Source organism: Mastomys coucha, unplaced genomic scaffold, assembly GCF_008632895.1.
Source record: "Mastomys coucha isolate ucsf_1 unplaced genomic scaffold, UCSF_Mcou_1 pScaffold13, whole genome shotgun sequence".
NCBI lineage: Eukaryota > Metazoa > Chordata > Mammalia > Rodentia > Muridae > Mastomys > Mastomys coucha.
Window position 1 is genome coordinate 71,504,922 of NW_022196895.1, and position 14,444 is coordinate 71,519,365.

The 14,444-nt window shown below is 48.6% G+C and overlaps 1 protein-coding gene across 5 annotated transcripts in view; it reads right to left on the minus strand.

Moving 5' to 3' along the window:
* Ctif (cap binding complex dependent translation initiation factor) overlaps positions 1-14,444 on the minus strand; it is a 273,785-nt gene that overhangs the window by 207,479 nt on the left and 51,862 nt on the right. For all 5 annotated transcript variants that reach the window (XM_031366057.1, XM_031366055.1, XM_031366053.1 and 2 more), the window contains exon 2: positions 10,044-10,252. In XM_031366057.1, the coding sequence (XP_031221917.1) occupies positions 10,044-10,223 (180 nt within the window). In that variant the 5' untranslated portion in view covers positions 10,224-10,252. The remainder of the gene's footprint in view (positions 1-10,043; positions 10,253-14,444) is intronic.

The following is a 14,444-nucleotide window of genomic DNA, read 5'->3' on the forward strand; positions in this document are numbered from 1 at the left end:
CGCATCCCCACCTCCCCTACAAAGGGCCGAGAGCCAATGAGATTGAGTCCTAATGCTCTCTCCATACGTCAGCCACTTGACACTCTACCCATTACAGCTGGGAACAAGAAGAAAGTGGGATGGGGTGGGCCTCCAGGGTGAGGAAGGGTGTTTGACCACTTACCAAGCTGTGGCTCCTCAACTTCCCACAGGCAGAGCAAAGCCAAGTCCTTCTCCTACGAGTGGACCGAGGACATGCTTTTAATTAAAAAATGATCTGATGTGTATGAATACTTTGTGTGCATGTGTGTATGTGTACACATGGATGAATGGTGCCTGCAGAAGCTGGAAGAGGGCACTGTGTCTCTTGGGACTGGAGTTATAGATAATTTGTGTGCTACCACGACAGGGACTGAACTCCAGTCCTTTGAAAGAGCAGGCAGTGCTTTTAACCTCTGAGCCATCTCTTCAGCCCCAAGGAAAACTTTTAAGAAGTGACTTTGGGGACTCAGAATCCATTATAAAATTAGCAGTCCTTTTCAAAAGACTTCGATTTTTAACAATTTATGTGTAGAATGTGTCTCCGTGTGTGGACGCCATTATCTGTGCAAGAGGAAAAGCCATGTAGTGTTGGCAACGGGTGGGATTTTAAATGTGGGATTAGGGAAGAGTTGGGATGCTACAAACATATATGGTTACTCGTTTGTTTTCATTACTTTCCCTGCTGTGATAAAATACTCTGACATGAGCATCTCACAGGAGGGGGTCTGTTCTAGCTTATGGTTCAAGAGTACAGTCTGTCATGGTGGGGAGGTCAGGTGACGGGAGTGCGAAGCGGCTGGTCCTATCCCGTCACAGGAGAGAACAGCGGGCAGTGAACGTCTGTTAGTACTCAGCTCCTTCTCTCTGCTTTGTCCAGTTTAGGATCTCCTGCCCAGGGAATAGTCCTGCCCACAATCAAGATGGGCTTTTCCGTGTCTTTCATTTCCCACATCCCTCATAGGCACACCTAGATACCTGTCTCTCAAGTGATTCTAGACTCTCAAGTTGACAACACCAACTATCATCACATCATCTAAGGGAAGGGAAGTTATCATCTATCCATCTATTTGTCTATCTGTCCGTCCATCCATCCACCCACCATCTATCTATCTATCTATCTATCTATCTATCTATCTATCTATCTATCCATCTATCCATCTACCCTCTATCTATCTATCTATCTATCTACCCACTATCTATCTATCTATCTATCTATCTATCTATCTATCTATCTATCCATCTATCCATCTATCTATCCATCCACTCATCTATCCATCTACCCTCTATCTATCTATCTATCTATCTACCCACTATCTATCTATCTATCCATCCATCCATCCATCCATCCATCTATCTATTGACTAATCAAATCATCTACTTATCCTTCATATGTTGTGGTTTGGATATCCATCCATCCATCCACGTATCCATCCATCCATCTATCCATCCACCCATCCATCCATCCATGCATCCATCTATTCATCCATCCATCCAAACACCCATCCATCCACACACCCACCCACCCACCCATCCATCCGTCCGTCCGTCCGTCCGTCCGTCCGTCCGTCCATCCATCCATCCATCCATCCATCCATCCATCCATCCATGCATCTATTCATCCATCCACCCATCAACTAATCAAATCATCTACTTATCCTTCATATGCTGTGGTTTGGCTAGCCCCCCAAGCCTCGTGGTTGAAGGTTTAGTCTCCTGCGTAATCTCAAAAGTGAGGCTTTGGAGAACTGTAGGTGCTTATCTAAGCAATGCATCCATCCACACTTAAATGGACACGTTGAAGGAAGGACCTGATGGGAGGAAATGGGGCTGTGTCTTTGAAGGGTGTATTTTCTCTCTAGTCTCTTCCAAGTCACAAGGTGTGCAGCTTTCTTCTACCATGTTCTCTGCTATGTTGTTCTGCTTCAACCACATGCCAGAAACAGTGAGCCAGCTGGTTGGTCATAATTGGAACATATGACAAAAGTAAGTGTAGATGTTCTGTCACAGCAATGAAAACTGCCTAATTATCTGTTTATCCATCCATCTATCCATCCATCCATCCATCCACCCATCCACCCATCCATCCATCCATCCATCCATCCATCCATCCATCCATCTCTCTCTCTCTATCTATCCATCCATCCATCTCTCCATCTCTCTATCCATCCATCTATCCAACTATGTACATACGTATGTATGTATGTATGTATGTATGTATGTATGTATCTATCTATCTATCTATCATCTGTCTGCCATCTATCTTTCTATTTATCATATCTATCTGTCTATCATCTATCTATCTATCTATCATCTATGTATCATGTTTGTTATCTATCTTTCCATTATTGTATCTATCTGTTGGTCATCTATCTATCTATCTATCTATCTATCTACCTACCTACCTACCTACCGACCTCCCTACCTCTCTATCATCTACCTACTTACTGATCCATATATCCATCTACCAACCTGTCCACTTCCTCTCCCCCATCTTTCCTTTCTGGTGTTGCTGGGATAGGGAAGTATGCAAGCCTTAGGAGGCATTTCTTCCCGAGTATCCACTGCCATTGCTCAGATTCCAAAAATACCCGTCACTGATAGAAGAACAATATTCTCCACTCCCTCAAACTTTCTCAAGGTTTCCAAGAACCTTAGCAATTTTCTCCCTCAGAAATATCAAAACAGCACCACAGACAGGCAGACAGAGACATTCTTTGTATGTCTGTGTTTTTAAAATTCCATTTTAAATAGTCGTCAGATTTAATAAAAAACAAGCAAAGTAGATTAGCAGAACTATTTCCTACAAAGCTGTGTCAATAGCGATTTTTTTTTAAAAGTGTCTCTGGAAGATGGGTCTAGTCTTGGTCCTGAGTAAAGTTGGCCACCTCTGCCTCTCTTCTGGGGGTCTACGGATGCAGGGAGAGGTGGCTGGCCACCTCTGCCTCTCTTCTGGGGGTCTACGGATGCAGGGAGAAACAGTTGGCCACCTCTGCCTCTCTTCTGGGGGTCTATGGATGCTGGGAGAGGTGGCTGGCCACCTCTGCCTCTCTTCTGGGGGTCTATGGATGCAGGGAGAAACAGCTGGCCACCTCTGCCTCTCTTCTGGGGGTCTATGGATGCAGGGAGAGGCGGCTGGCCACCTCTGCCTCTCTTCTGGGGGTCTACGGATGCAGGGAGAGGCGGCTGGCCACCTCTGCCTCTCTTCTGGGGGTCTACGGATGCAGGGAGAGGTGCTCAGGACAAGCCCTTCTTCCTCTGTAGCGTATAGATGTTCTGCAATCAGGCCAGGTGCTTGCATGCTCCCATCAAACCTCGGAGCATGCAGAGAGCTTAAGGAATGTACTCTAATGTTAGGACGGGCAGTTTCCCTCAGACTGAAAACCATAAATAGCCATCGAAAGCCCCTGCAGAGGTCTGGCTACCCTGATCCATCTCAGATCCAGGCGCCCTAGTGTGAGCGAGGTCTCCTAAGCTAGCAGCAAGAAGTGCAGAGCTAGCCTGTGGACGGTCTACTACCTGCTCAGACCCCCTTCCCTCTGTCCATCCATCCACCTGTCCATCCATCTGTCCATCTGTCTTCCTGCCTGCCTGTCCCTTCCCCACTGTTGTTCCACAGAGCTTAAGGTGTTAGCCTATGGACACCAGCTCAGGATGTTTTCCCGTTATAGCATTTCTACCCTTTGAGATCGAATTCATTTAGAAACAGGAAGAAGACCCTGACGTCCAGGTGAGTCTGGAGGACATTTCTAGAGTCGGATCATGAGAACACCGATTAAATGAATGGCTGGGTCCACAGATGGAGCCAGATTCCACACAGACTATTGGTGGCAGCACTGTGGGCCTGTTGGAGGAAGGAGGACTATGGGTGATAGTGGCTGTGTGTGTGTGTGTGTGTGCACTTTCTGTTACTAATCTACTCCTGTCCCTCACAATGTGAACTGCTCTGTTCTTCCCTACCCTGCTGCCCTCAGTGATGGGCTAAAACCTTTGAAACCATAAGGTAAATATTTCTTCTAGATTAAAAAAATTAAATCTCCCCCTCTCTCGTGTGTGTGTCTGTGTGTACATATTCACATGTGTGAGTGTGGACACACTGCTGTGGTGGTGGAGGTAGTGTGTGTTTGTGTACACGAGTGTGTAGGTGTGCATGTACAAGGTTATCAGAGGTGAACCTTGAGTGCTTGCCCTCACCTTTCTTTTTTTCTTGCTAGCCACTGTGTGCACTGGGCTCACCCGCCCGTGAGCTCCACAGATTCTCTTCTCTCCCCTCTCACACAGCTGGGAGAGAGTTCCAGGACTGCAGATCCTGCTACCACGCCCAGCTTCACACTGGTTCTAAGGATTAAACTCAGGTCCTTACCCGTGTGTGGCAAGCACTCTACCCACTGAGCCGTCTCCCAAGTCCTTCTCAAAAGTGCTAACATCAGGCATTTCATCACAATGAGGTGACGGTAACTAAGGGGAATTACCCCAGACAACCCAAGTGGATTAAATTTCCTTGGGAGTTTTCTGATTCATGTTTCCCACTTCCTCTCTCGTCCAGGTCACGATATTGCTAATTCTATAACAGAGTGATTTAAATTAAGAAATGAAACAGTACAAATCAATTCACGCCCTCAGACACACTCCTGCCATCTTGAAGTCCTTTATAGATTGGCAGGTCACTCCCCATTGTCACACCATTGTACTCTTCCTGGACAACAGACACACACACGCGCGCGCGCGCGCGCGCACACACACACACACACACACACACACCATCCTTTTATGAGCATTTGGAGGTCCTGGAGACTGTCCTAGCATCCTGAGCTGTAGGTCTCTGCGCTGACTTCTCCCTCATCCCACGGACTCCCGGATTCACTTCATCCTCTTCCTCTCAGTTCTTGTACCCCTCCATCTTCAACTTCAGACATTTTATTCCCGGACACCTCTTTTGGACTTCCAGCCCACTCTCTCTAGTTCCAGAACCCCAGCAAAGCTTCAGTCCCTGGGCCTCCAATCCATCAGAGCAGAGGTTCTCAACCTTCCTAATGCACAGACCCTTTAATACAGCTCCTCATGTTGTGGTGACCCCCAACTATAAAAATGATTTCCCCTGCTACTTCATAACTGTAATTTTTGCTACTGTTATGAATCATAATGTAAATATATGTGTTTTCTGATGGTCTTAGGTGACCCCTGTGAAAGATCATTTGACCCTGAAGGGGGCCTCGACCTCCAGGTTGTGAACCCCTGCATTAGCCCATTGACTACCTGCCTTGGTGTCCACGCCACCCTCCCTTGCCTGGGGAATCCTATTACATCACCATCTCACTCCCTGGCCTTTCTTTTGATTTCCCTCCACTGTATTTCAACCTTGGCTAAAACCATCTTCCTAAGTCTGCTACAGCCCTGTGGTGACTGAAAGTCACTGGTAGTCTCCCACAGCTCTGTGGCAGATGTCATGATGCATATGTGGTGGCAGGGTGGGCTTCTGGGAGGTGGACCGATCCAGTGCTCTGCCCACTCTGCTCACCCTGGACCATGCTCACCCTGGACCATGCTCACCCTGGACCATGCTCACCCTGGACCATGCTCACCTTGGACCATGCTTACCCTGGACCATGCTCACCCTGGACCTTTAACTATCCCAGCTACGCTCCTCTGGCCCTCATCCCTGCAATACCTCCATATCACCATCCCTTCGGTTGAGCTCCTAGTGGCAGGAACAAGCCTGGTTTTCTGCTGCTGCCCTTATCCATCTCTCCCCTGGGACCTCTCCTGCCACTGCCACTAGTGACCCAGTTGCTCGGTCCCGGATGCTGTCCTTTTTCAAAGTCACCCACTCCTCCCCCCACTTCCTAAACCCTCCTTCTCCCAGGATCCTGGCATTGCTTCTGCCCTGGCTTCCTTACAGTCAGATTTCCTGGCTCCTCCTCCTCTCCCATCTATCCAGGGGCCCCTGACCCAGGCACACCTCCTGCCCACACAGCCTGTCCCCTTCTCAACCTTGTCGACCTGAGTCTCTTCCTCCTGCTCCAGTAGTCTGTCTCCTGGTTAGGTCTTGGCTCCGCTTCTGGGCCCACCTTTGCAATGCCAGCTTCTTACCCACTATCTGATCCCCCTTCTCTCTCTTTTACTGACCTCACCCAGACCATTCCTCAATTTTTCAAACTAGCAACTCTCTTGAGAAGTCCCCACCCACGCACTGGGTGTGTTCTGTTCCTTTAAGGGTGCTCTCTGGCTCCCTTAATGCTTGCGCTTAAATCTACTAAACCATTTGATATAAAACAACAACAACAACAACAAAAAAAAACAAAACAAAAAAAAAAAAAACCAAAATAAAACCCCTGCAACTTTGCGTCAACAAATAAAAATTAACAAATAAGCCCTGGCTACTGGCTCCTCAGTTGCTTGTGTTAGCCTGCCTAGCTGAGATGGTCACCAGCACTGGAGAAGTTCCATGAAGGGGGGGCTTCCAATTCCAAAATCTCCCAGGTCCCTCAGAGGACAGATGCTGATTAGCTCACACACTTGTGGCTTTAGAGCACCAAGGACTCTAAGGAAAACTGCAAGGGACTCTCTTCTGCCCCCAGAGCCCAGTGGGGTGGAGCAGGGGACTCCTGCTATGTAAGGATGTCCCAGGCTGGACTAGAGAGATGGCTCAGCAGCTAGGAGCACTGACCTCTGCGCTTCCAGAGGTCCTGAGTTCGATTCCCAGCAACCACATGGTGGCTCACAACCATCTGTAATAGGATCTGATGCCCTCTTCTGGTGTGTCTAAAGACAGCTACAGTGTACTCTTATACATAAAATATATAAATAAATCTTAAAAAGAAGAGGAAGGAGAAAAATTTGGGGGGGGGGGAAGGATGTCCCAGGCTGACTCCTGGTCTGGGCTTCACTCTGGTTTTCTAAAAGTTGGATGTCCTGGCTGGTTCTGTGTGCCAACCTGACACAGGCTGGAGTTAGCACAGAGAAAGGAGCCTCCCTTGAGGAAATGCCTCCATGAGATCCAGCTGTGAGGCATTTTCTCAATTAGTGATCAGGGGAGGGGGAGGGCCCAGCCCATTGTGGATGGTGCCATCTCTGGGCTGGTAGTCCTGGGTTCTAGAAGAAAGCAAGCTGAGCAAGCCAGGGGAATCAAGCCAGTAAGTAACATTCCTCCATGGCCTCTGCATCAGCTCCTGCTTCCTGACCTGCTTGAGTTCCCTGTCCTGACTTCTTTGGTGATGATCAGCAATGTGGAAATGTAAGCTGAATAAACCCTTCCCTCCCCAACTTGATTCTCGGTCATGATGTTTTGTGTAGGAATACAAACCCTGACTAAGACAAACTGGTAACAGCATAGTGGGGTATTCCTGTGACAACCTGACCATGTTTTGGGGGAGGACTGTGGAAGGACTTTGGAACTTTGAGCTAGAAGAGCCATTGGGATGTTAAGAGCTCTGTGGGACATTGTGTAGGAGCTTGGAAGATCATGTTAAGAAAAATGCAAATGATGGAGGCCTAGCTTGTGAAATTTCAGAGGGAAGATTAAAGACTTTTATCAGGGCCATGTTGTTTTGATTGTGAAGATTCTGTGGTTTTGGTTAGCTGGGGCTGAAGTATCAGCTGTGATTAACAAGATACCAGAACTACTAAAGCGAAAACTTTGTATTACTGGGACGATTGATGCTGGTTAGCTGGAGCTAAGAAACTAGTAGTGAGTAAGAAGAGACCAGCATCACTAAGGCGAAATCTTCTGAGAAGTGTTTCCTGAGAGCATAGAGGAGCTGTTTTTAAGAGGCAGCCACAGTTGTACCTTGTGTTGGAAGCCAGATTGGGTAATTTATAAGAGTGACCCAGGTGGGACTGGTTTTGAAACAAGAAGGGAAAGCTGTGAGGTCTGGCACTGTGAGAGGCCAGGTGAAGGTGCAGCCTCAGTGGCAGTTGAAGGCCCAGGACTGAAGGGGTCATGCAGAGAAGCTGAGGCTTGGCACCAGGAAAAAGAGCCTGTGAGAGGATATCTGATAAAGTGCAGTCCAGTTGCAGCAGAAGACAGCAGTGTTTTGGAGATGCCAATGCCATGAGATGACCATCAAGAACAGCAGCAGCAGTGGAGTACTGGCAGCTGGAGCCTAGAAGACAAGCTGTGTGCTACAAAGGACAGGGCTGGAGAAGTGACCCAAGCCCTTGGAGGAGCCCAGAAGATCGGGAGTGGATTCCAGACATTGGACAGTTAGAGTTTGATTTTGATTTTGATTGTGACTGTACCTTGAAGGAAGAAAGTATTTTAGTGGAGCCCACAGTTAAGAGACTTTGAATTATAAAACGACTTTGGATTTCAAAAGAGATTGGATATTTTAAAGGGATCAAAGTTTTAATATGTAAGAATTTATAAAAGACTATGAGACTTTTAAACTTACTTAGATCTTGGGGATGAATAAGAAAGTAAGGGTTGAGGCTTAATAGTGATGTGTGTGTGTGTGTGTGTCAAGTTGACGAGGGGTCACTTGAATGATGAGGGGGCTGGTTTTGTTTGTCAGATTGACACAAGCTGGAGTTAACACAGAGAGAGGAGCCTCCTTTGAGGAAATGCCACCATGAGATCCAGCTGTAAGGCATTTTCTCAATTAATGATCAAGGGGGGAGGGCCCATTGTGGGTAATGCCATCCCTGGGCTGGTAGTCTTGGGTTCTAGAAGAGAGCAGGCTGAGCAAGCTAGGGGAAGCAAGCCAGTAAGCAGTATTCCTCCATGGCTTCTGCATCCATGCCTGCCTCCAAGTTCCTGCCCTGTGTGAGTTCCTGTCCTGACTTCCTATGGTGATGAACAGCAATGTAGAAATGTAAGCTGAATAAACTCTTTCCTCTCCAACTTGCTTCTTGGTCATGATGTTTTATGTAGGAATACATTCCCTGACTAAGACACTGGAAGACTAGATTTTTGTCCTTCCTGGGTAGTGAGCTAGGTGGTTACATTTGACTTTTCTCTAAGGCAGGGGTCCCAAGTAGCTTATCCTTTACTTGAATACCCAGGCTTGAAGGGGGATACTACAAGAGGTGTTCCTGGCATGCTGGCCCTGGACAGGGGAGAAGACCCTTCATCGCCTCAGCACCTGTCCTTGGCTTCCTTGACAGTCCAGCTTCCCTGAGGCAGCCGGTGAATACCATCTGACAGAAACGACAACTGAGCCTCTCTGAGAAGTGGTAGCGCATGCCTTTAATTCAAGCCCTGGGGAGGCAGAGGCAGGTGAATCTCGGTGAGTTCTAGGCCAACCTGATCTACTAAGTGAGTTCCAGGACAGTCGAGGCTGCACAGAAAATCCCTGTCTCCAAGAAAGTAAAGAGACAAGAAAAGAAAATAGCCTCTGATATTGGGGGCTTCACGCAAGGTCAAATAGGCATCTAGAACCATCTGGAAGCAACTCTCGGAAGAGTCTACTGGGGATGTGCTGGGCAAAGACGTCATGTGATGACAGGTAGCTAAAGCCATCACAGCCCACAATTCTCCAAGTAAGGTCACCTCCCCTGCAAGGCCAAGTTGAGACAAGTTGACCAGGCAGGTGAGAGCACCCTGAGGTTCTTCTCTGGATGCCTCGTGCATCTATGTGCATAGGCATAGAACATCCTGTAGAGCAGTAGAGAAGACACATTTCTTAGGCTCCCAACAACTGCCTGTAGTCGAAGTCAGAGTCACAGGTCACAGTTCTCCAAAGACATGCATGCTGGGTAGCTTTGATCTCCAGAGCTGCTCGAGAATATAAGCTCATAGAGGGCACATCAAATGTGCCCGGCAAATGGTAGTGGCTAATCAATGTATGCTAAGAGACAGTGGTCTAGTTGGGTCCCAGAGATGGGTTCAAGGATCAAGGGTGCTCAGCAGAGATAAAGGCTTCCTGGATGGATCTCTAAACCTCTCCTACAGGATTTTGGATGCTGGGTCGGGTGAGATCACTGTACCGAAGCAGCGTGGGGAGAAATGGTAACACATAGTCAGAACTCAGGTCCCTAGCACCGAGCCTTTGAGTTCTTGAAGCCCTTGGGCCTGGGCCAATGTTCACCTGGGAGATATGGGACTGTGTCCTCTGGCTCTCGCCGTCACCCTCTGTCTTGTCGGTCAGCAGCCCCTGCACCTGGTACTCCAGCACGTAGCTGTCAATGAAGCGCTCCAGCTCCTCGATCTCCTGGGAGCGGCTGCTTCCCGCCTCTGAGGAGGCTGACGCTGCCGAGGAGTTCTCCATCCCTCCGACTCAGGGACCGGGGCCGGCAGCTGGGGAAGAGGACAGACAGACAGCCTCGGTGAGATGCTGCTGGAGGCCAGGACGATGCCCCGCTCGAGAAATACTCTTCAGTCTTAGAAGCAATTTGGTCTCCCAATCGCCAGAACCGTTAGTTGGTTGGTCGTTAGCATAAAGAATATGCTGACTTCCCACTATGACGAGAGGGAAACTGAGGCCCAGAGGAGGCACAGGTAACTTATCTAACTGCCTAGCACATTGACTTGTATGGTGCCTGGGTTAGTGCTCACAGAGAGCGGATGGTAAATCTAGACCAGCACCCAGGACTTATTGTCCAGCTTGACTTAAAATCCTGACTTTAAATCCACACAGAGCAAAATAGACCCTCCCCCCCCCAATCTAAGAATTGGAACATCCCAGATAGAAACACCCTTAAGAGAGACAATCCCTTCAAGAAATAGCTCCTAGAGAGAGGCTCTTCCCCTCTGGTCCCTAGACTATTGCATATATAGCTGTGGTCTGTGGGCCTCAGTTTATCAGCAGAATTCTATAACCTTGCTGTGGAGACGTGCTACATTAGTCTATAGGAATGAGGGGGTCTTTTACTGACAGAATGCTGAAACTTGGCGGGTTACCTATGTGACTGAGGCTGGGCCACACGTGCTGCTCTCCAGAAGAGCGTGGGCATCCCAGCAGCCCGCTGGCCCACTCGAGTTCAGCCTGACAGACATGGACAGCTCTACCTGGGATAAGCTGAGGAGTCTGCCAACAAAACTGTCACCGTAGTCTACAGGAGCACAAAACCCACACTGCCCTCTGCCACACCTTGTCCCCAGTAGTCACACTTCATCCATATCTGAAAAGCCAGAACCCTCCTCCCTTCCTGGATCCCCACCCCTTCCTTGCATGGACAGGGGGACTTCAGGCTCCGTGGTAAAGGATGTTAAGGCTTGTCTTATGTCCCTTTCATCACCTGGGAACCTGTGACCCTCCCCCCTCCTCCCAAGAAAAGTGCCATGTAACTTGTGCGATTGGCACATTTCATCAACAAAGCTACCTGGACCTTCTCCAGACCACCCCTTTGCAAAATGACAAAGCAGGTCTGAAGAACAGATGTAGACGCCTCACAGGCCGTGTAAAGATGCTCGGGGTGAGAGAGGCGAGGCCCTGAGCACTCAGTGGGAGGACTGGTGTCAACACGGACATTCCCAAGCACTCTTCTAGATCACCAATGTTTGCTAACAACCAAGAATCAGTGGAATGTTCACTTGTAGTACTGAAGCTCTGAGACCGTGTGTGTGGACTGGAGATGGAGAGAGTGAGGCCTGCAGGGTGGCAGGCTCCTGACTTACAGAACTGTGGGAGAGCAGACCCCCACAAGACCCAAAGGGGGTGGTCATTCTTCACATAGCAGTAGAAAGATGGTGGTGGCGACAGCAGGGGAGGGGCAGAGTAAGGGGGTTCAGGGGCTGGGCTGGGGTGGGGTGCTTGCCTGATGATGGCACTCTTTCAATCCCTCCTTTCCAAACCTAGACCCTCTTCCACTTATAGAATTCTACAGCAGCCACCTAGACACCAGCCTGGGTCTCTACAACTTCTGGCTTAATTGTGGTCTAGCAGGCAAAGGAGATCACACAGCCATGGCTTCAGGCATGGCTTTGAGATTCCTAATAATAACAATGTGAATGTTCACTGCACCAGTGTCACAGGCTGAGGCAGCCTTCTCAGCATAGATGCCCCCTCCCAATGCATGGCTTCTCCCTGCTCTCAGGCTGCAATCTTCTATACCCTGTCCATCAGCTACTTGTTCACTGTGTTTACAATATACATGGACATTTTTTTCAAATATACAACTCAATAGCTTTGAGTACAGCCACAATGTAATATAACTATGACAGCCAGCAGGAGGAAAAGCTTTGAGGCTGAATTTTGCTGTAAAGGCAGCAAAAGGGAGGGGGTTACCCTAAGGCTGCAGGCAGGGATGGGGCTGAAGCAGACATACCATGAAGTAGGGGTTAGGGGCTCTTGCAATCCCCAGAGAGAATGAAGGGTACATCTGTCTGTCTGGGAGAGGAGACAGCCCTGGCTGTGTGCTGAGATCACATTCCATCTGGGCCATATTCATGCTACAGCTACAGCGTGTCAGTGCCTGACTGCTTAAGATTAGAACTTTAAAACGCCCATCCTCTAATGTAAAGACACCCTCCCTACATTGCTGCCCCCTCCTTCAGACCCTCACGACCCAACTCTTGTTTTGCCCAATGTTGTTTGCAGCTTCCATAAAAAACCAGAACAAAGCATAGGAGTTCTGCTGAGGTATCTATCTTCCCCGCTTCCTCTGGTCCTACCTGGCTCTGAGCCCAGAGGCTCATAGGACCCTCCCTTGGTCTGCTGGCCTAGAGAAAAAGTTAACACTCCCATCACAGGGTACCCTGTGGGCCTTGAAACAATAAGGTAGTTTTCACTTTTCATTATCCTTCCACCCTCCACCTTCTCAGAGACAAAAGGTATTAGGTGCTGTAAATTTAGCCAATCCTTTTAAGAACAGACAGGCATTAGAGGCATTCCCCCTACCCTCCCCGCTCAGGGATGAGCTAGGTGACCTGCAGGTCAGGAGGCTTGACGGCTGGGAAACCTGTCATTCCAGCCCTGGGGAATCCATCTTTTTAGCCCCCTAAACTTCCTCAAGCTCATTCCCTCACCCCTTCAGCATATAACCCACCTATAAGCAGAGTTGCTGGACTTCACACAAAAAGCTATGAAGATCTCAAAGTCTACTTTCCTGGCTCAGGTTTTTGGCTTGAGCAACAACAAAGGGACTTAGCTCCCTCTGGATCCCAGGCAAGCTGCAAGGGAAGCCAGGAAAGCTGCAAGGGATCCTAGAAGTGAAGGGGGAGGGACAGCTTGATGCTCCAGGGCTCGAAGTTGGTGCTCTCCAGTCTGTGCTTGATCCCAGAAGGATGTCAACTCTGCCTCAGGGGAATGTCTCAGCTTTGAAGGCAGGGGATCCAACATGGGCTCACTGGTCTATTTTTGTTAATAACAATGCCCAAGACTTCATCCCAACTTTGCCCTCACCAATTCCTAGGAGGCCTGGTAACATGGAGTACCGAGCCCTTGGATTCCCTACCTGCAGTTTGTTCCGGGTGACCCTGTTACACATGTGCTGGCTGTTGTCATTACACGCTAGTTCCCAAGATCCCCTACTACACAGAGCCAGCTAGAACTGCTTCACCCAGAATACACAGTTGGGATGATAGTTCTCCTTTGTGACTTGCCAGGCAGACCTAGGCTAGTGTGATATATGTAAAGCCTGTGGGAAGAGAGAGGCTGGGCTGCCTGGGAGGGAAGATGCCCATGGTTGTCCAGAGGAAGCCATGGGAACCTTTTCCCTGCCAGGCCATCTCATCGGGTCTGTTCTCTAACCCCTCACAGATGACTCTGTAGGAAATACGATTTCCCAGGCAATCAATTCTTGATCCCTATTGTCTGGTTGCTACAGTCAGTGCTGGCCCAATGACTCAATATATTCATGTATGCCAGAGACACACAGGACAGTTCAGTGGAGGCCTGTGTGAACAGAAACTTTAAGTTCCCAACCCCTGAGAAGTGGGAAAGTTCAGAAACACAGCAGTGGAGTGGGTCTTCATAATCAGTGACATTTACTGCAGTAGGAGGTAGGACATCTATCATCCTCTGAATGGGGGCTCCCCTGCCTTACCAACCCCACTTTAACCCTTTGTTACCCTAACATTGGATAGGGTGTTATTCAGAATCCTGGTCTGTTATAGAACAAATGCTTGGTGCCATGATCACAGGATTAAAGAATGTGGAGCATTTGTGTACACCCCGGGCTTCTAGAACTTTTGTTCCACTTGTCCATGATGATGGATTTCTGGGGGGTGGGCAGGAAGGACCAAAAGAGAAGAAGCCTAGCAGACAGGCAGGGTGCTCCCCAAAACTCAGTGGGCACAGAGTCCCTACCGTGTTGTTACAATACGATCCAGATTCAGTAGATTGGAGCTGGAGAGCAAATTCTGAGGCTCTTTTTCCTTGAAACAGACTCACTACATACCCCAGGCTGGTCTTGAACTCCTGATCCTCTTGCCTCTGACTTTCAAATGTTGGGATTATGGGCATGCACCAACATGTCTTGTGGGAGTCTATGTTTCAATCCAAGCCTCCAAGTGTGTTTCTTTCTTTCTTTTTTTTTTTTTTTTTTTT